Here is a 22976-nt window from a genome sequence, read left to right on the forward strand (position 1 = left end):
CTGACCCGCTCACCTTTAACCCTGAACCGCTCACCTTTGACCCTGAACCGCTCACCTTTAACCCTGAACCGCTCACCTTAGATGAACTCTGTCAAAGAAAGCAGGTCAGTACATCTTAAAGCATGTTAAAGATATATACTGTACATAGGTACACATATACACTATACTGTATATACATACACACATATATATATATACACAGTATATATATATAAATATATATATACATATACATATATACTGTATATACATACACACATATACATACATGTATACACAGTATATATGTGTGTATATATACATACATATATACACACATACATACTGTATATACATACACACACATATATATATATACACAGTATATATATATAAATATATATATACATATACATACATACTGTATATACATACAAAAAGAAAGTAAATGCAGTAAAAATGGCATTCTATAAATATATATAAAGATGCTCGTCTGTCAGCATCAATCAGCAACTAGAAGACATATTAGCAGACAGGAAGTTATGAAATCCCCCTTTTTTATTTGGTTGAATGTCTTAATGACTCATTTACAGATCGTCACATCCTCATCATTTAACCCCCCCCTTTAGTAATATCACATTTAAATTGTGGTATTTCTGTGACAAATTAAAAAAATAAAATGAAAAATGTATGTACAGTGTTAAAACAGACATTAATTAATAAAACATGTCCATTCACAATAAGTACTTTTGTCAGTTAATTTGCTGTTTCATGAGTTATATTTACAACAATTACAAAAATAATAAATAACATGTCTTCTTTCAGCGCTCCGTGGCCTCGTTGCTTTTACACTTTGGATTTGAGAAGATGTGAAATGTTCTGGGACACTTGAAGTAAAACCATGACGGAGAGATGATCTTCAGCTGAAATGTGATCCATCAAAGACGGAGCCAAGATAAAGACGGAGGTATTTGTCTGAGCTGGTTTATGAACAGTTTGTAATTCATAAAATCACACAATGGGCTCGTTGCTGGTCCGACATGTAGCTCTACATTAGTTTACTGCAGTTTAATATTGAGGAGTTTTAGCGATGGAGAGATGAGTTTATCTTTAGTTTGACACACTTTGGCCTTTATTTATTGAGAAAAACAAACCCTTTAAATGTCACCCCTAAAACCATCAGGATAACATCATGAATCACAATAATGGTGACATGAAATGTTCACATCGTGTTATGCCGAGCTGCTGCTGCACAGAGCTGCTGCACAGAGCTGCTGCTGCACAGAGCTGCTGCTGCACAGAGAGCTGCTGCACAGAGCTGCTGCTGCACAGAGCTGCTGCTGCACAGAGCTGCTGCTGCACAGAGAGCTGCTGCACAGCGCGCTGGGTTCTGGCTAGGACGGATCCGTCTTGTGTAAATATGACATCATGTTCTCGTTGTAATCGGAGCGACTCGGGGAAAACAACTCGTAAGGAACAGGATTCCCTTCGTGGGACGTTAACTGTTGTATTAACGTTGTAGACCAACGAAATCATAGAGGTTCACTAGAAACTCCTTCAGCTCACTTCGGCAGAGCCTTCGGCAGAGCCTCCGGCAGCGACCGGCCCGCCAAAGACAGACCCAGATCCGGTTTCCCGACAGTCGGAGCCTCGGCGGGAGGTGGAGAACTCGGCAGCAGCAGCTCCTCCTCCGGTCAGGAGCAGAGCTTCACCTCGATGGGAGCCAACACCGACACCACGCTGCTAGAGGCCCAGGACGTATTACTGGGCCCGCTGGAGGGAAGGGAGGCACGGGGAGAACCAGAACCAGGACCAGGACTGAGCGGGGAAGACTGTCAGACCCTTTTTCTCCGTAGGACTCAACAAAACCAACACAAAGTGATAATTAAATGAACATATTAATAAATAACCTTGAACTTGATTCATGACTTCATTATATCACTGGAACCTTCATCTAAAACTAATTACACACTGCATGTAAACATGTCACACAGAACTGCTGATGGACCTCCTACTAGTGTAGAGATACAGGATGCCTGCAGAACAGAAATACATCAACACTAACTCTCAACCAGACGGATCCTTTCTAGCCAGAACCAGAGCCTGTGATTGACGGACGAATGCACCTTTCCAACTAGACCAAGATCCAAAGGATGCAGTCTTAGTGAATCTGGACGGAGTTTATAGATGATTATTATTATTATTATTATTATTAAGTAACTGAAGAGTTGATGGTTTCTGCTGTTCTTGAGGTTAAAACCAATTGAAATGGTAACGAACCCGCTTCACAAGGTGCAGAGACCCAAATGCATATTCTACAAAGTGAACTGTGGCGTTCCCAGAGAGATCAAAGTTATTGTGGGATGGCTGGCTACATGGAGCCGTTGGCTTTGGCCGACCAAACAGTCTGACTGCAACACAAGAAGGAGCGCAACGATCCGACAAAACTAACTAAATCAAAATGTGTTTTTTTTTCTCCATGGTTTAGCGTTTGTCCTTTTAGTCAACAGGTTACGCCGGGGGTTGTATTTTTTAGCCGAAGGTTGCACACAATGACATACGGGCTGGTACATGTGTATAGAGTAAGTGTAACCAGAGTCTGCATGACTGTAAGGTCATGTTTTGTGGTTTGGACTGTATTACAGTGCTGTACAGTGGTGGGGGGGCATGCATCTGGAAATAAAATGCATGCACGTTGGGGAGGAAAGCCTCGTCTCCACTCCACTCCTGATCCATGCTCTAAATCTTCAGCTCAAACACATAATCTGTCAGTCGCAGATCTTCTGTTTCCCCTCCTCACATTTGTGCGTTCGTGCGAAGTAGTAGCGTCCCGATTTGAAATCTTGTTAATCGTCCTTCGAAAGAAGAATATTGTCAACCACCACACATGGCATCAAGAGCTTGTTTGAAAGGATGAACGTTGGAAGGTGTTAATGCAGCTTTTAACTGAATGTGATTGTTTGTTAGACTGAAGGGAGAGTAAACAAAAACAGCTCCTCCACACCCACATCGTCACGCCGCTCGTCACGCCGCTGGCGTCTGATGATGTGTCACAAGTGGCATCCAAAAACCTTCTTTTTTATTTGGAGGACAGAGAAATGTTGGTGATGAATGGAGTCCAGAATGGAGGGCGATGCAGGGAGGATGGGACAGAGAGAGTTCACGTCCTGGTCTGGATAGCGGATCAATAACGAGGATCACCGTTCCTTGATGGACTGTGTTCGCCATCTTCCAGCCCAGTCCTCACTGGTTGTAATGGGATGATTAAACAGATTAGAGAGGAGTCCTGGATGACTGGAACTGTTGGCGAGATCACATCTAGCCCAGGCTAGGGTTAAATGGACGTGGCAAAGCTGGAAGGAGAAAGACGACTAAGACGTTCAGAGCTAGTTGTTTAATTTGCATGAAGACTCCTCCATAACTTGAGCTCCATGGAGGGGGCCAAGAGCCTTCCAGTGTCCACCTTACAGGTGTTGTTCAGTGGGTCGATCAAGTGGAGGTGTGGGTCTGGGCTGGTTTGATCTCTGGCAGCAGGCGGATGTGGCTGGATCATAGTCGGGGCTTGAAAGGCTAAAGATGGAGAAAGAAACTGAGATTCACCAGCAACTGTATCCAGACACATGGATCCTAACATGCAGCTCCGTTATCTACGAACAGTGCTCGAAGTGGGCCGGTACTCATAAACTAATAACGCTACTTCTTCATTTTACTCCATTTCATTCAATTCAATTCAATTTATTTTTATATAGCGTCAAATAATAACAGAATTTATCTCGAGACGCTTTATCTATAGAGCAGGTCTTAGACCGGACACCATAGTTTAGAGACCCAACAAGATCCACCAAGATCCACCAAGATCCACCAAGATCCACCAAGCGCGCTGTGGCCAGGAAACACTTCCCGATTACTGGGAAGAAGATTTTAAAGTTTTATTGAATGTGATTTTACTGGGAAAATATTTCCAGACAAATGAAATGTTCAGACGAAGGCTGTGATATGTGCAAGTAATACAATAATAATTGAACTAGTAAACATAACGGTCCAAAATGATGTCAAATTGCAGTTTTTAGTCAAAAACCTTCACATTTTCTTGGTGGAGCCCCAAACCCAATATCTCCTAGTATCTTTTATTCACTGTAAATATTATAGTTATAGATATCTGTTTATCCTGCTGTATAATATCTATAGACTGTAGGCTACAATAACACATGAAACACTTAACACTAGTATTAACACTATATACAAACACACCACCTTAACCCTAGAAGGTTCCAGTGCGAATATCATTGGAGTATTAGAAGCCTACTACAGAAGATGCATGGCCCGAGTATAATAATATAGCAATAAAACCACAGCTGGTTATGACCGACTCAGCGGAACATGCTTAAAGACATCGTGAATAAAGAGGAATAAGTCTCAAGAGATTGCTGATATGCCAACATGTGAGTAAGAGAGTACCGGCACTCCAAGCACTGCACAAACTATTCTATTATTAGATTGTAAAACCAGAATGAACAGTTCTTTATAGAGCTTCTTCTACCTGCATATGAACAAATCAAATCTATCTTACCTACCTACTTCTGCTAGTTGAGGCTCATCCACACCGTCACTTTCCTGTGGGAGGAGAGGAAGGAACCCACGTTACCGCCAATATCACAGCAAAGCCTTCCAACATCTGTAAACCCATCTGGACTAAATCATTACTATCATACAGGTTACCTGCAGGTTTCACAAAGCTCATCTCAAAACTATTACAATTTAAAATAATCTGAACATCCGAAATAAAAGAAATGTGAAAACCTGACTATATCTGATAGACATGCTGGGCTGGTCTATAGCTTGGAGCCATAAAGACATGCTGGTCTGGTCTATAGCTTGGAGCCATAAAGACATGCTGGTCTGGTCTATAGCTTGGAGCCATATAGCCATGCTGGTCTGGTCTATAGCTTGGAGCCATAAAGCCATGCTGGTCTGGTCTATAGCTTGGAGCCATAAAGCCATGCTGGTCTGGTCTATAGCTTGGAGCCATAAAGCCATGCTGGTCTGGTCTATAGCTTGGAGCCATAAAGCTCCTCTGTTAGATAATTTTTAGGACATGGCAGGGGAACCAATCAGCGATCAGCGTTATTGGATTTATTGTTGCTGCAGCTCTTGGGCATAGCGTTATTACTATTAGAGGTTTGTTTAAAGTAGAAGTTTGGAGACGTGTTTCAACTACTCGGTTTACTCGGTTACCGTCTATGAGGGACACGGGATTGGGGGTGTGGTCATGAGAGCCTCCTCTGGATGACGTATAAAGATTTCTTGTCTGTTATATCATACCACATAAGTATCAAACAAGAAGTAAGTATTAAGTACCAGATGATACAGTTACAGGTAGGGATGCAACTAATGATTATTTTCTTTGTTGATTAATCTGCTGATTATTTGTTTGGTCTATAAAATCCCAAAGCCCAAGATGACGTACTCAAATGTCTTGTTTTGTTCAGTTTACAGTCATAGAGGAGGAAAGAAACCAGAAAATATTCACTTTTCTTTAAATTACTCAAACTGATTAATTGATTATCAAAATAGTTGACAACGAATAGATTAGTCAGTGCAGCTCTAGTTACATAACAATACAGTATGAAAGGGTGGAGCTACAGTAATTAACTGAGCCATGCTTATCTTCTGTACAGTGACATAATGCAACACTGACAACAAGCACATGGAAACAACATGCAGGTACAAGACGACTTCAGTGACTGATGAATGTGACAGAAATAATACTATATACTAAAACAATGATCGGACAGTACGAGTCGTTTTGTTATGGATGAATTTAGAAGCAGCGATGAGCCACGTACAGCCAGCTGACAACACGAGGATGAAGACAACGTGACAGCACAGTGCTAATCTGACAGCAGCGGTTTAGTTAATGTGATGAGTGAGGGAGCAGCGATGAGCCACGTACAGCCAGACAGGAAACCAACGGAGACAACGACAACATGACACACAGATGAGTCGAGGCGGCTCTTACGAGTCACTTTGACTCTGGTAGCGTCTCTCCGGGGTTTTCCTCCCCTGCTGGACTGGCCGAGGTCGGCGACCGGGGCTCAGGCGGAGGCATGGGCAGCGGCAGGGGGATGGGCTGACTCTGGCCTTCTGGGCTCTCTGGACCCAGATTAGATTTGGGCTGGCCTATAATTACTGTATAACCTGTTGGATTGGAGCATGAAAACATGAATCCTGCAGTGTGAGAGCGTGATAAAGTTACAGACAGCCTTTAGGGTTGGTTATAGATATAAGATAATATAGAGGCTAAGGTGTGTGTGTCACTCTGAATGAATTAAAGAGCAGAAAGAGAAAAGAAAACGAGTGTTGAAAAGTTTCACTTCAGAAACGATGCATCCGATCGGCTCTTCTGATCTCTTTATAAAGACCAACGATCAAACTATTTAGAACTACGGCTATCAATTGATTCAAATATTTAATCACGATTAATCTCAAATTAATCTCACATATTTGATCTGTTCTAAAGGAACCTTAAAGGGAGATTAGTATTTAATCCTCTTATCAACATGGGAGTGGACTAATATGCTGCTTTATGCAAATGTATGTATATATTTATTATTATAAATCAATGTACAACACAAAACAATGACAGATATTGATCCAGAAACCCTCACAGGTACTGCATTTAGCATAAAACAATATGCTCCAATCAGAACATGGCAAACTGCAGCCCAACAGGCAACAACAGCTGTCAGTGTGTCAGTGTGCAAGGGTTACAAAAATGAAGTGTGTAGTTACCAGGTGGGTGGGTGTCGGGCTATCGAAAGCGAAATTAACCGAAACTGACATCCCTAGCATCAACCACCCTAAACCATAACCATTAGACCTGACAGCCTAAACCATAACCATGTGAAACGCCAACCGGTCTCACGGGAAGGCGTAAAAATACCACGACATTACACGGACATTCCGCGTGTCATGAGTACGCATTTGAGCGTTTTCGCATTTCATTTGTACACCGCGCAAACGTCCGTAGTTGGAGGTTTTCTTGCCTGAACCTAAGTTAGGTGGGCTGGAAAGGCCGTCTCACCTCCGTCCTGCTCTGCTTTGATTTGGGCCTCCAGGTCTTCAGGGTCCACGTACTGGTAGTTTTCATCATCGTCAGGTGGTTTACACTTCCCACAGCAGAAACAACAGCAGCAGCAACAGCAGCAGCAGGTGAACATGGTGCAGCACAGTACCAGACCCTGTAGGGGTTAACAAGCAAACACAACAACGTTCACTAACAAGACCATCTCATAGGACTGTCTTTATCTCCACATTATTAACACTAGCAACATTAGAAACAACAACGTCTCTAGATGACGTCATGTTGAGTGTTGATGGAGCAGCTGCATAGATCCATAGTCCATCCAGACTCCATTCAGAAAACAAGCATTTTAAAAGTTGTCTGCTTGTCGTCATGGTAACAGACCTGACGAAGCATGAATTCAGACTTTTTCTCTATTTTGTTCTCCATGTACTAAACTAAATAACATCTATTTATAGATGTTAATAGATAGATGTCTAAGAGGCGTTCCTACAACCTAAAAGCATGAAAGACGTAGAGTAGTCCTCTCAGACATCTGACTGAAGACAATCAAGCTTCTGTGGCAGGAGATTAATAACTTTAAGACAAATTTATTGTGTCAGTCTCTTCCTAAACTGACAGTGTCATATGCAATATAGTAAGCCAACAATAGTGTCTACAGTAGAATTGATCAATATTATACTAGTTGACTACAACCAACGTGACTTTACTCGACATAGTCAAGTATAGCACAAACTGTCTCCTACATGCACAACTTTAAAAATCAAAGCACAAACCTTAAACCACCATTTGGACATGAGGAAGTAATATTTGACGCTCTCCTCTCCGAACTGTTCAGACACATAAAGGCCCATGGAGCCATACTCGTTATAGATCTTCCTCTTTGTCTCATCGTTTAAAATGGAGTTGGCGTTGTTAATCTCCTTAAACTTCTCCGCTGCCTCAGGGTTGTCAGGGTTCTTATCCGGGTGGTACTTCAATGCTAGTTTCCTGACAGGAGAGACGAAGAAGAAGAACACAGGAAATCAAATAATGTGGAAAGTGAAGCAGAAAGAAAAGAAAAGTGAAAGAAGGAGGGATTAGATTGATATTTTCTTTATTTTAGGGTATTTTTATTTATTCTCTATTAAAAGGAGAGTATGAGAGTATAAAAAACACAAAGAAAAACAAGCTATGCGACATGTTCCTGTTCCTCCACCAGATTAAACTGGCCACTTATGAGGGGTCAGGAACAGGATTACACTAATTTAAGCAAAGGATGTAGGAAATGCCTCAAGTAATAATTACAACATGGTTAGCCTGCCTACTCTGGAGAAACGGATCCTCTCTGAGGAAACATCTTAAACTGGAGTAATAACTCAGATTACTGCTCACCTGTATGCTTTCTTGATGTCCTCAGCAGTCGCTCCTTTCTCCAGGCCCAGCACTTTGTACACACTTTCCCCAGCGGTGGACATCTTCCTCTGGGGACGGGAGGGGTTCGGTTCAGCCATGGCTCACCTCTGGTATCATTAGGAGAAAAATATGTGAAAGAAAGAAGTGAAAAATCATTTAAAGATGATGACATGTTTCTGAATGTTCCTGAGGGATTAGAGATAAAATACTGCAGTCGGTGGAGAGCAGCTGCGGCGCCTGGCTCAAAAAACTCGGCCGCCTCGATCTTGTGAGGTTATCGTTGCTCACGTGCGCATGACGTCAGAGCGAGTCGGCATCAAGTCGGACACAAATCTAACCGGCATGCATTGAGCGCCGATCGCCGGTGATCGAGGCCTACTATCTATAAACTGCACTGACACCCAGTTACCCAGACCTGGGCTGCCCAGGACTGAGGGCTAGAGTTCTTGGGTTGCCCAGGACTGAGGTACAGAGTTCTTGGGCTGCCCAGGACTGAGGTACAGAGTTCTTGGGTTGCCCAGGACTGAGGTACAGAGTTCTTGGGTTGCCCAGGACTGAGGTACAGAGTTCTTGGGCTGCCCAGGACTGAGGTACAGAGTTCTTGGGTTGCCCAGGCCTGAGGTACAGAGTGCTTGGGTTGCACATGACTGAGGTACAGAGTTCTTGGGTTGCCCAGGACTGAAGTACAGAGTTCTTGGGCTGCCCAGGACTGAGGTACAGAGTTCTTGGGTTGCCCAGGCCTGAGGTACAGAGTTCTTGGGTTGCCCAGGACTGAGGTACAGAGTTCTTGGGCTGCCCAGGACTGAGGTACAGAGTTCTTGGGTTGCACAGGACTGAGGTACAGAGTTCTGGGGCTGCCCAGGACTGAGGTACAGAGTTCTTGGGCTGCCCAGGACTGAGGTACAGAGTTCTTGGGTTGCACAGGACTGAGGTACAGAGTTCTGGGGCTGCCCAGGACTGAGGTCTAGAGTTCTTGGGTTGCCCAGGACTGAGGTACAGAGTTCTTGGGTTGCCCAGGCCTGAGGTACAGAGTTCTTGGGTTGCCCAGGCCTACAATCCAAGATGGCCGCCAGACCAGTCCTGTGTGTTTGTGTGTCTGCATGTGAGCTCGGAATTTATGTTTTATTTATGTTTTAGTTTGTCTGCTGATCTGGCTGTTGTAACGTGTAAAGTGTCTTCAGCTTGTACTGGACTGAGAGCATAGTGCCTATTTATTGGTTTCTTACAAAATCCATAAATTACAGCCTAGCCTCCTCTGCTAGCTGTAGCCTAGGCCTGTTCAACCTGCTACAGCCTAGCCTCCTCTGCTAGCTGTAGCCTGGCCCTCTTCAACCTGCTACAGCCTGGGCCAATTCAACCTGCTACAGCCTGTCCTCCTCTGCTAGCTGAAGCCTGGCCCTCTTCAACCTGCTACAGCCTGTCCTCCTCTGCTAGCTGTTGCCTGGCCCTCTTCAACCTGCTACAGCCTGGGTCTCTTCAACCTGCTACAGCCGGGCCCTCTTCAACCTGCTACAGCCTGGGCCTCTTCAACCTGCTACAGCCTGGGTCTCTTCAACCTGCTACAGCCTGGGTCTCTTCAACCTGCTACAGCCTGGGCCTCTTCAACCTGCTACAGCCTGGGCCTCTTCAACCTGCTACAGCCTGGGTCTCTTCAACCTGCTACAGCCTGGGTCTCTTCAACCTGCTACAACCTGGGCCTCTTCAACCTGCTACAGCCTGGGCCTCTTCAACCTGCTACAGCCTGGGCCTCCTCAACCTGCAACAGCATAGCCTCCTCTGCTAGTTGTAGCCTGAGCCTGTTCAACCTGCTACAGCCTGGGCCTCTTCAACCTGCTACAGCCTGGGCCTCTTCAACCGGCTACAGCCTGACCCCCTTTGCTGGCTACAGCCTAGCTTCCTCTGCTAGCTGTAACCCGGGCCTCTTCAACTTGCTTCAACCTGCTACAGCTTGGGCCTCTTCAACCTGCTACAGCCTGGCTTCCTCTGCTAGCTATAGCCTGGCCCTTTTCAACCTGCTACAGCCTGACCTATTGGTTATTGGTTTGGACATGTTTCATCCACTAAAACCTTCCTGGCCTTTTTGGCTCACAATCATTTCTATTTTCTGGATCACATCAGCTCATACAACCTGCCTTTCTAGCAGGTACACACAGGAGACTGCCATAATTTCTAACGGTGTTGGTACATTGGACTTCAGTTTATCAACCAGAGACATTTCATCCTTCTGGTTTACAAAGACTTTTGGACTTTCTACTTGGTGTGTAACGAATCTTATTCCTTTGTACTCTTACATGTTATTGCAGCAGTTCCACGACTCTTCCTCTTTAATTTTGACCAAACCGTCAATGAAAGATAAACATATGCAACATTTTAGCACTGTCCTCAGACGTGTGTTAATCATTCTCATGTTGTTAATCTCTGGAAATGTTCACCCAAACCCAGGGCCCGCTATTCATGGTCCCACTGTCTCTAATCTGTCGTTTAATGATTTTTGTGATCGTAAATCATTGGGCTTTCTACATGTCAATATCTGTAGTTTGTTGCCAAAACATGACTATTTAAAAGCCTGGGTGCACACTGCAAACCCTGATGTTCTGGCTGTCTCTGAATCATGGCTTAAGAAAGGTGTCTCGGATCTAGAAATTCGAATACCGGGTTACAACGTCTTTCGTCAGGATAGATCCACCAAAGGTGGCGGCGTGGCTATATTTGTAAAAGATCATTTGCAATGTTCTGTTACGCTGTCTAAATCAGTCCCCAAGCAATTTGAACTGTTACTGTTAAAACTTAAACTGTCTACAAATTTCACTCTGTCTGTTGCTGTTTGCTATAGACCACCCTCTGCTCCAGCATGCACATTAAGAGCTCTCGGTGAACTGTTGGCCCCTCACATTTCCTCTGAGTTTGTCCTTCTGGGTGACCTAAACTGGAATATGATCAACCCCCCTGATTTAGTTACACAGCAATTTGATGCTTTAAACCTCTTTCAAATTGTATCTGAGCCAACCAGACATAATTTGAAATCACCGTCATCTGCCACACTAATCGATATTATTCTCACTAACACTCCATCAAACTACCGATCTGGAGTCTTCAGTCAAGACTTGAGTGACCACTGTGCCATTGCATGCGTTCGCTCCGGCCTCTCTGTCAAACGTCCACCGGTGATTGTGACCAAGCGCTCACTGAAAAACTTTGACAATCAGGCCTTCTTGCAAGATGTTGCAGCTGCAAACTGGGAAAGAATCAATCTTATCCCCTCAGTGGAAGATGCCTGGTCTTATTTCAAAAACACCTTTAGCCTAATCATTGAGAAACACGCCCCATTGAAACGATTCCGGACGAAGAATCGCTACAGCCCCTGGTTCAGTCACGATTTGGCGGCTCTGATCCGCCTAAAAAACACCTCATGGCGGAGAGCGAGGTCTTCTCAGTCTGCTGCCGACTGGCTGGCCTTCAGACAATGTAGGAACAAAACAACACAGGCAATCAGGAAAGCTAAAATCAGTCATTTCAAAGAAGAATTCTCAGCCAGTGGCTCTGATGCCAAGAAATTTTGGAAAACAGTCAAATCCATGGAAAACAAACTTGCTTCTCCGCATCTACCCACTTCTTTGATTTTTGATGACATTGTTGTTACTGATAAACAACGCATGGCCACACACTTCAACCAACATTTCGTGAATTCATCTAATTTCTTTGGTGCAGCTGCCCCTGAAACAGATTCATCTAACACTCCCACTTCATCACCCAGCGTTAACAGCTTCTCCCTTCAACCTGTTAAGGTTTCGGAAGTCCTGGATGAACTCATTAAGTTAGATTCAAACAAGTCAGCTGGATCTGATGGGCTTGACCCTGTGTTTTTAAAATCAGCCGCTCATATTATTGCTTCCCCTATTACAAGCCTGTTCAACCTGTCATTTCATCTGTCTGTTTTCCCCCCTGACTGGAAATCGGCTACAATTCTCCCCCTCTTTAAAGGAGGCTCTGGCTCTGACCCGAACTGCTACAGGCCGATTTCCATTTTGCCCTGTCTGGCCAAAGTCATAGAGAAACTGGTACATAAACAACTAATTCACTTCATTGACTTAAATCATATTTTGTCTGACCTGCAGTCTGGGTTTAGGAAAGGCCACGGATGTACCACCGCTACACTGAAGGTCCTTGATGACGTCATCACCGCCATGGACATCAAACAGACTTGTGTAGCTGCCTTTATAGACCTAGCCAAGGCTTTTGACTCGGTCAACCATAACATTCTCCTGCAAAGACTTACCAGCATTGGCTTGTCCAGTAGATGTTGCAACTGGTTTGCTAGCTACCTGGCTGATCGTGTCCAGCGGGTGAAGACCGAAAACATCATGTCTGAACCTCTTACCATCTCTAAAGGTGTGCCTCAAGGCTCCATCTTAGGCCCTATTTTGTTCTCCATTTATATTAACGATGTAGCCAAAGCTGCTGGAAATTCCAGGATTCATCTGTATGCTGATGACACCATCATATATTCAGCTGGTCCCTCACTCCACTCTGCTGTGTCCACTCTTCAACAAAGCCTCACCTCCATCCAACAGTCTTTCCACAACCTCCACCTGCTCCTCAACGCCAAAAAGACCAAATGTATGCTGTTTGACCGGAAAAACCTCATCATCCCCAGCCCTCCCAAGATCTACAGTGCTGATGGCTCGGAGCTGGAGTTTGTCAGCTCCTACAAATACCTTGGCTTCTGGTTGGACTCATCTCTCTCATTTAACACACACATCAATAACCTTCTGGCTAAAGTCAAAGCTAGACTGGGTTTCCTGTATCGAAACAAGGCCTCCTTCACACACTCTGCCAAATTCACCCTTGTGAAAATGACCATCCTTCCTCTATTTGACTACGGCGATATAATTTATAAAATGGCATCAAAGACCACCCTCAGAAAACTGGACACACTCCACCACTCAGCAATCCGTTTTGCCACATGTGCACCCTTCACCACCCACCACTGTGAACTTTACAGATTGGTGGATTGGCCCTCCCTTCACACCAGGCGGCTACAACACTGGCTGCTCTTGGTCTACAAATCCATTTTGGGAATGACCCCTTGCTACCTCTCCAATCTTCTGCACATTTCCGACAGCAATCGCTGTTTAAGATCCAGTGATTTCATAAGGCTCATCATTCCAAAAGTCCGTACTGTGTTTGGTCATAACTCCTTTCATTTTGCCGCTGCAAATGACTGGAACTCACTACAGAACACGCTCAAACTAACAGCTCTCACCTCTCTCAACATGTTCAAACAAAAGCTGCAACAAGTCATAGTTGACTGCTGTACTTGCTGACCAGCCCTCACTTCTCTCTCTCTCTTCCATTTTTACAAAGTACATCCAGTAATCCGCCTTTTTTTTGTACATAGTGTTTGTTAATTTACCTATGCTGTTTTTAGCCATTTTCTCATGTGTTTGTCATACTGTATTGTATCTGTGCTGTCTGTGTCACTTGTGTGGACTGTGCTACTGCCTCTTGGCCAGGTCATCATTGTAAATGAGAATTGGTTCTCAATTGATTTTACCTGGTTAAATAAAGGTCAAATAAAAAAAATAAAAAGGTACAGAGTTCTTGGGTTGCCCAGGACTGAGGTACAGAGTTCTTGGGCTGCCCAGGACTGAGGTCTAGAGTTCTTGGGTTGCTCAGGCCTGAGGTACAGAGTTCTTGGGTTGCCCATGACTGAGGTCTAGAGTTCTTGGGTTGCCCAGGCCTGAGGTACAGAGTTCTTGGGTTGCCCAGGACTGAGGTACAGAGTTCTTGGGCTGCCCAGGACTGAGATTTAGAGTTCTTGGGTTTAGCTGTACAAATACAAACACAATGTGTTCAAATGTAATCTAGTAAAATTTAGTTTTTGAAGAGAAACTTGAATAAACCCAATTGTTCAAAGTGGATGTTTTCACAGCGATATAAAATAGATAATAGAGAGGGAGTTATGACCTAGCTTCCTAACGGTAATAAAGGAGTGGATGTTGAAGTACCTTGGATTGATGGATTTAGTAGCCTATAGGTATTAAGCTGAGTGTTCAGGCTAGAACTGATTAACCGTCAATATATTTAAGTTATTTTGCTTCAAATTTTGCTCTGGCCTCTTCTCTAAGTTTGTATTCAACATAATACTTCATTTTCTCCATTAAATGTACTGAAACAAATGCATATGTGACACAGAAAGGTGATTTATTATTTTGGCTGGTAAAAAATATGCTTGGCTGATGGATTTTTTCCTCAATGTCCCCTTGGCCAGAGAGTCTAAAAGTCACTGATAGACACCGATATTATATTATTATATATTATATGTTATATATATATATATATTATATTATATCCATAATGTTTCATAACTAGAGCAACATAATTACAGTTATGTTCAATAGCTTGGAATCAGTGCTTCACAATTACAGTAGAAAAAAGGGATTTCTATTAAACCGTGACTACTCTACCAACACACAGTAACCCTAACCCTCTCACTCTGCCACACTAATAATGCTGTGTGGCTCGTTGACTAAATAAGATTACATTCTGCTGATCTCACACATTATACATCGTAGTACAGGTCAGACCGAGGCTATAGACAACGTCCTGGTCAGACCGAGGCTATAGACAACGTCCTGGTCAGACCGAGGCTATAGACAACGTCCTGGTCAGACCGAGGCTATAGACAACGTCCTGTTCAGACCGAGGCTATAGACAACGTCCTGTTCAGACCGAGGTTATAGACAACGTCCTGGTCAGACCGAGGTTGTAGACAACGTCCTGGTCAGACCGAGGTTGTAGACAACGTCTTGGTCAGACCGAGGTTATAGACAACGTCCTGGTCAGACCGAGGCTATAGACAACGTCCTGGTCAGACCGAGGCTATAGACAACGTCCTGGTCAGACCGAGGCTATAGACAACGTCCTGGTCAGACCGAGGCTATAGACAACGTCCTGGTCAGACCGAGGCTGTAGACAACGTCCATGTCAGACCGAGGCTATAGACAACGTCCTGGTCAGACTGAGGCTATATACAACGTCCTGGTCAGACCGAGGCTGTAGACAACGTCCATGTCAGACCGAGGCTCTCAGCATTACATGTTTAAAAATGTAAAAGTATGTCAAACTTCAAGCTTGCCTGATCACACATACACAGAAAAACAGCATTAGCGAAGAGGACCAGCGGTCACAAATAGACCAAAACTGACGAGGTATTTGTTCAACAACGTCATTCTCTAGTCTTACAATGAATAATATGACTATGACAACTAAAAGAAACATTTAGCCAGTTTGTAAAAAGACACATATTTTTAAAAAAGTCCTCCATTAGCAACAGTATGACTGAAGCTAAAATATATTATAGGGCACTTCCAAACCAATATCAACCAGCAGAAACACTAATTTGTGGGCATAGACACAAAACAGCTTATTCTACTACTCAGGTCCATATTTAGAGGTACTTATAATACCATTTTAAAAGGCTATTATTAGACATTAAGGTCCTGTTTTGTGCTGCAGCTCAACAAGACATTTTTTATTGCTTGAGACAAAAGGCGCTTGTCAAAATCCACAACTGAGGAAAATCATGTGAGGCCTGAGGGCAATGTTGAGAAAAGTCTCAGTGAAGACAACAGAGACTCTGGAGATAGACTCTAACACTGTAACACTCTTAAAATAACTGTCTCTTTATTGTTAAAAATAACAATATTAGGTGTGTGACATGTTAACTATGTAAGCCCAACAGCCAAGGCCAAGCAACCCCAAAAATGTCCATATTAAATAGCTCTGCCAGACAGGTGAACAATTATCATTAACAAGTCCTGTATGACAGTAATTAAGAGCATTAGGTTGAGGAACTTGAACATTATGTTCTATAACGGAGTAAGAAAGAGAGAAAATAAGCAGTATACCTATCACTCCAAATGTTAAAAAACACACTTTTTCAATATAAATGACTGTTAAATATACAGGCTTTTATATGTCTTACAAAAAGGGGGACTAGCTGAGTGAGTTGAGACCAACACAAATCAATAGAGTTGTTCTGATACCAGTTTCAGAAAGGCGTCCGATACTGCCCAAATTTGTAATCGGTAATCGGTGAGTAAGCCCGTCTATGCACCGATCCGATACCATAATTTATTAACCCAGAAAAAAAATCTACTTATTTAACCATAAATCAGTCCTTCTTCATATATATATATATATAAATAACATTATATTCTGATATAGGTGACTTGTGAATTTGCCCCTAGGGTTCAATGAAGTCTATTGATACGATATTATGGACGGGAGAAGGAATGCCGCGTGATTGTCGTCTGTTTGTCCTTGTGGAGCTCTAATCCGTTGCTAATCTCCCCTCACATGGACGACTACTTTCTATGTTACACCCAGTCATTCACTAATACACGTCACAGACAACATTCACTAATACACGTCACAGTCAACATTCACTAATACACGTTACACCCAGTCATTCACTATTACACGTCACAGACAACGTTCACAAATACACGTCACAGAAAACATTCACTAATGCATGTCACAGACAACATTCACTATTACACGTTACACCCAGTCATTCACTATTACACGTCACAGACAACGTTCACTAATACGTCACAGACAACATTCACTATTACACGTCAAAGACAACGTTCACTATTACATGTTACACCCAGTCATTCACTATTACACGTCACAGACAACGTTCACCAATACACGTCACAGACAACATTCACTAATACACGTCGCAGACAACATTCACTAATACACGTCGCAGACAACATTCACCATTACACGTCACAGACTACATTCACTATTACACGTTACACCCAGTCATTCACTATTACACGTCACAGACAACGTTCACTAATACACGTCACAGACAACATTCACTATTACACGTCACAGACAACGTTCACTAATACACGTTACAGACAACATTCACTATTACACGTCACAGACAACGTTCACTAATACATGTTACAGACAACATTCACTATTACACGTCACAGACAACGTTCACTAATACACGTCACAGACAACATTCACCATTACACGTCACAGACAACGTTCACTAATACATGTCACAGACAACATTCACCATTACACGACACAGAAAACATTCACCATTACACGTCACAGACAACATTCACTAAAACACGTCACAGACAACGTTCACTGTTACACGTCACAGACAACGTTCACTAATACACGTCACAGACAACATTCACCATTACACGTCACAGACAACATTCACCATTACACGTCACAGACAACGTTCACCAATACACGTCACAGACAATGTTCACTATTACACGTCACAGACAACATTCACTATTACACGTCACAGACAACGTTCACTAATACACGTCACAGACAACGTTCACAAATACACGTCACAGAAAACATTCACTAATGCATGTCACAGACAACATTCACTATTACACGTTACACCCAGTCATTCACTATTACACGTCACAGACAACGTTCACTAATACACGTCACAGACAACATTCACTATTACACGTCAAAGACAACGTTCACTATTACATGTTACACCCAGTCATTCACTATTACACGTCACAGACAACGTTCACCAATACACGTCACAGACAACATTCACTAATACACGTCGCAGACAACATTCACTAATACACGTCGCAGACAACATTCACCATTACACGTCACAGACTACATTCACTATTACACGTTACACCCAGTCATTCACTATTACACGTCACAGACAACGTTCACTAATACACGTCACAGACAACATTCACTATTACACGTCACAGACAACGTTCACTAATACACGTTACAGACAACATTCACTATTACACGTCACAGACAACGTTCACTAATACACGTTACAGACAACATTCACTATTACACGTCAGACAACGTTCACTAATACACGTCACAGACAACATTCACCATTACACGTCACAGACAACGTTCACTAATACATGTCACAGACAACATTCACCATTACACGACACAGAAAACATTCACCATTACACGTCACAGACAACATTCACTAAAACACGTCACAGACAACGTTCACTATTACACATCACAGACAACGTTCACTAATACACGTCACAGACAACATTCACCATTACACGTCACAGACAACGTTCACCAATACACGTCACAGACAATGTTCACTATTACACGTCACAGACAACATTCACTATTACACGTCACAGACAACGTTCACTAATACACGTCACAGACAACGTTCACTAATACACGTCACAGACAACATTCACTATTACACGTCACAGACAACGTTCACTAATACACGTCACAGACAACATTCACCATTACACGTCACAGACAACGTTCACTAATACACGTCACAGACAACGTTCACTAATACACGTCACAGACAACGTTCACTAATACACGTCACAGACAACGTTCACTAATACACGTCACAGACAACGTTCACTAATACACGTCACAGACAACATTCACTATTACACGTCACAGACAACATTCACTATTACACGTCACAGACAACATTCACTATTACACGTCACAGACAACATTCACTAATACACCTCACAGACAGCATTCACTAATACACGTCACAGACAACGTTCACTATTACACGTCACAGACAACGTTCACTAATACACGTCACAGACAACATTCACTATTACACATCACAGACAACGTTCACTAATACACGTCACAGACAACATTCACCATTACAAGTCACAGACGACATTCACCATTACAAGTCACAGACAACGTTCACTAATACACGTCACAGACAACATTCACTAATACACGTCACAGACAACGTTCACTAATACACGTCACAGACAACGTTCACTAATACATGTGAACGCTGATACTCTTATTTCTTGTAGTCCTGTCAGAAGTTATTTGTCTATTCCTGAATCATCCAAATAAACTGTCATGTTACTGCTGACAGGTAGCTAGCTGCTAGCTGTTAGCTGTTAGCTGCTAGATTCTAGCTGCTAGCTAAAGGAAATGTTAGACGACACATGAGACATCTGATAAACCTCAGTAGTTTATCTAAGGCCAGATAAATGAATAAATGTATAAACATGTGAAGCTAGTACCTGTTAGCCAGCAGTAGCCCAACAGGGTAACCCTAACCCTAACCCTAACCCGACAGGGTAAACCTAACCCTAACCCTAACCCGACAGGGTAAACCTAACCCTAACCCGACAGGGTAAACCTAAACCTAACCCTAACCCGACAGGGTAAACCTAACCCTACCCCGACAGGGTAAACCTAACCCCAACCCTAACCCGACAGGGTAAACCTAACCCTAACCCGACAGGGTAAACCTAAACCTAACCCTAACCCGACAGGGTAAACCTAACCCTACCCCGACAGGGTAAACCTAACCCTAACCCGACAGGGTAAACCTAAACCTAACCCTAACCCGACAGGGTAAACCTAACCCTACCCCGACAGGGTAAACCTAACCCCAACCCTAACCCGACAGGGTAAACCTAAACCTAACCCTAACCCGACAGGGTAAACCTAACCCCAACCCTAACCCGACAGGGTAAACCTAACCCTAACCCGACAGGGTAAACCTAAACCTAACCCTAACCCGACAGGGTAAACCTAAACCTAACCCTACCCCGACAGGGTAACCCTAACCCTAACGCGACAGGGTAAACCTAACCCTAACCCGACAGGGTAAACCTAACCCTAACCCTAACCCGACAGGGTAACCCTAACCCTAACCCGACAGGGTAAACCTAAACCTACCCCGACAGGGTAAACCTAACCCTACCCCGACAGGGTAACCCTAACCCTACCCCGACAGGGTAACCCTAACCCTAACCCGACAGGGTAAACCTAACCCTCCTGCTCTGATGTTGAGGAGCAGCTCAACCTTATAATGATCCCGGTTAGCTCTGGTTATGGTTAACCTCCTGCTGGCTGGTTTTATCTCTGGTTGTCTCTGGTTATCTCTGGTTATCTCTGGTTATCTCTGGTTGTGGTTAACCTCCTGCTGGCTGGTTTTAGCTCTGGTTTTAGCTCTGGTTATCTCTGGTTATCTCTGGTTGTCTCTGGTTGTCTCTGGTTATCTCTGGTTAGCTCTGGTTAGCTCTGGTTATGGTTAACCTCCTGCTGGCTGGTTTTAGCTCTGGTCATCTCCGGTTATCTCCGGTTAGCTCCGGTTATCTCTGGTTATCTCTGGTTGTCTCTGGTTGTCTCTGGTTGTCTCCGGTTGTCTCCGGTTATCTCTGGTTAGCTCTGGTTAGCTCTGGTTAGCTCTGGTTATCTCTGGTTAGCTCTGGTTGTCTCTGGTTAGCTCTGGTTAGCTCTGGTTATCTCTGGTTAGCTCTGGTTGTCTCTGTTATCTCTGGTTAGCTCTGGTTGTGGTTAACCTCCTGCTGGCTGGTTTTAGCTCTGGTTATCTCCGGTTATCTCCGGTTATCTCCGGTTGTCTCCGGTTATCTCCGGTTGTCTCCGGTTGTCTCCGGTTATCTCCGGTTAGCTCCGGTTATCTCCGGTTAGCTCCGGTTAGCTCCGGTTATCTCCGGTTATCTCCGGTTATCTCCGGTTAGCTCTGGTTATCTCCGGTTAGCTCTGGTTATCTCCGGTTATCTCCGGTTAGCTCTGGTTATCTCTGGTTAGCTCTGGTTATCTCCGGTTATCTCCGGTTAGCTCTGGTTATCTCTGGTTAGCTCTGGTTATCTCCGGTTATCTCCGGTTAGCTCTGGTTATCTCTGGTTAGCTCTGGTTATCTCTGGTTATCTCCGGTTATTTCCGGTTATCTCTGGTTATCTCCGGTTATCTCTGGTTATCTCCGGTTAGCTCCGGTTATCTCCGGTTAGCTCTGGTTATCTCCGGTTAGCTCCGGTTAGCTCCGGTTAGCTCTGGTTATCTCTGGTTATCTCCGGTTATCTCCGGTTATCTCCGGTTATCTCCGGTTAGCTCCGGTTAGCTCTGGTTATCTCCGGTTATCTCCGGTTAGCTCTGGTTATCTCTGGTTAGCTCTGGTTATCTCCGGTTATCTCCGGTTAGCTCTGGTTATCTCTGGTTAGCTCTGGTTATCTCCGGTTAGCTCTGGTTATCTCTGGTTAGCTCTGGTTATCTCTGGTTATCTCCGGTTATTTCCGGTTATCTCCGGTTATCTCTGGTTATCTCCGGTTATGTCCGGTTATCTCCGGTTAGCTCTGGTTATCTCCGGTTAGCTCCGGTTATCTCTGGTTATCTCCGGTTAGCTCCGGTTATCTCCGGTTAGCTCTGGTTATCTCCGGTTAGCTCCGGTTAGCTCTGGTTATCTCTGGTTAGCTCTGGTTATCTCCGGTTAGCTCCGGTTAGCTCCGGTTAGCTCTGGTTGTGGTTAACCTCCTGGTTTAGTGGTTTAGTAGTGGATATCTTACCTTGTGAAGCTGAACTGTGTTTGTCTCTCTGGAAGCTCAGCTGGATCATAGAAGCTCCGGTTCTCAATTAAAGACTCATATTATTATTATTATTATTATTATCAGCTCAGAGGAGGAGAGATACCTGCTGCTGCTGCTAACTGCTGCTAACTGCTGTCAGCTCAGAGGAGGAGAGATACCTGCTGCTGCTGCTAACTGCTGCTAGCCCAGTGGAGGAGTGTTAGCTGGTGTTAGCTGCTAGCTCTTAGCTGCTAACCCTCTGTTATCCGGTGCTAGCCTGCTAGCTGTTAGCTGCTAACCCTCTGTTATCCGGTGCTAGCCTGCTAGCTGTTAGCTGCTAACCCTCTGGTCGCCTCTTCATGTGTGGTCTCGTCTCTAGAGGATCTGTGCTGTGATTGGCTGATTCCTTTCCGGAAAGAGGAATCAACCAATCACAGCACAGATTCTGCAGATTCACAGTTGCTTTCAAGGTTTCCTCCAAAATCCGACTTTCAAGTACATCTAGATAATAATAAAATGTTTATTTATTTCACACATTAAGAAAGATATAGATATATATACTATAGATAGATATATATATATATACTATAGATAGATAGAGATATATATACTATAGATAGATAGATATATATATATTATAGATAGATAGAGATATATATACTATAGATAGAGATATATATACTATATATATATATCTATACTATAGATATATATATATATATACTATAGATAGATAGATATATATACTATAGATATATATATATATATATATATACTATAGATAGATAGATATATATATACTATAGATAGATAGAGATATATATACTATAGATATATATATATACTATAGATAGAGATATATATACTATAGATAGATAGAGATATATATACTATAGATATATATATACTATAGATAGAGATATATATACTATAGATAGATAGAGATATATATACTATAGATAGAGATATATATACTATAGATAGATAGATAGATATACTATAGATAGATAGAGATATATATATTATAGATAGATAGATATATATATACTATAGATATATATATATATACTATAGATAGATAGAGATATATATACTATAGATAGAGATATATATACTATATATATATA

General features: G+C 43.1%; 1 protein-coding gene across 4 annotated transcripts; it reads right to left on the bottom strand.

Moving 5' to 3' along the window:
- Positions 1 to 519: 519 nt before the first annotated feature.
- dnajc5ga (DnaJ (Hsp40) homolog, subfamily C, member 5 gamma a) lies at positions 520 to 22225 on the bottom strand. 4 transcript variants are annotated; one of them, XM_037762935.1, is made up of 7 exons: positions 21850 to 22225; positions 8438 to 8565; positions 7840 to 8053; positions 7064 to 7220; positions 5999 to 6177; positions 4550 to 4593; positions 520 to 3549 (listed from the first exon to the last, which is right to left on the bottom strand). In XM_037762935.1, exons 2-5 carry the CDS (start codon positions 8554 to 8556, stop codon positions 6002 to 6004), a joined length of 666 nt encoding a protein of 221 aa, XP_037618863.1. In that variant the 5' UTR covers positions 8557 to 8565; positions 21850 to 22225; the 3' UTR covers positions 520 to 3549; positions 4550 to 4593; positions 5999 to 6001. The 4 variants fall into 4 exon arrangements, with proteins under 4 accessions (XP_037618863.1, XP_037618862.1, XP_037618866.1 ...); XM_037762934.1 differs by having other exon boundaries at positions 4554 to 4593; positions 21850 to 22224; XM_037762938.1 differs by lacking the exon at positions 5999 to 6177 and having other exon boundaries at positions 21850 to 22223.
- Positions 22226 to 22976: the final 751 nt, after the last annotated feature.

Source organism: Sebastes umbrosus, unplaced genomic scaffold, assembly GCF_015220745.1.
Source record: "Sebastes umbrosus isolate fSebUmb1 unplaced genomic scaffold, fSebUmb1.pri scaffold_114_arrow_ctg1, whole genome shotgun sequence".
NCBI lineage: Eukaryota > Metazoa > Chordata > Actinopteri > Perciformes > Sebastidae > Sebastes > Sebastes umbrosus.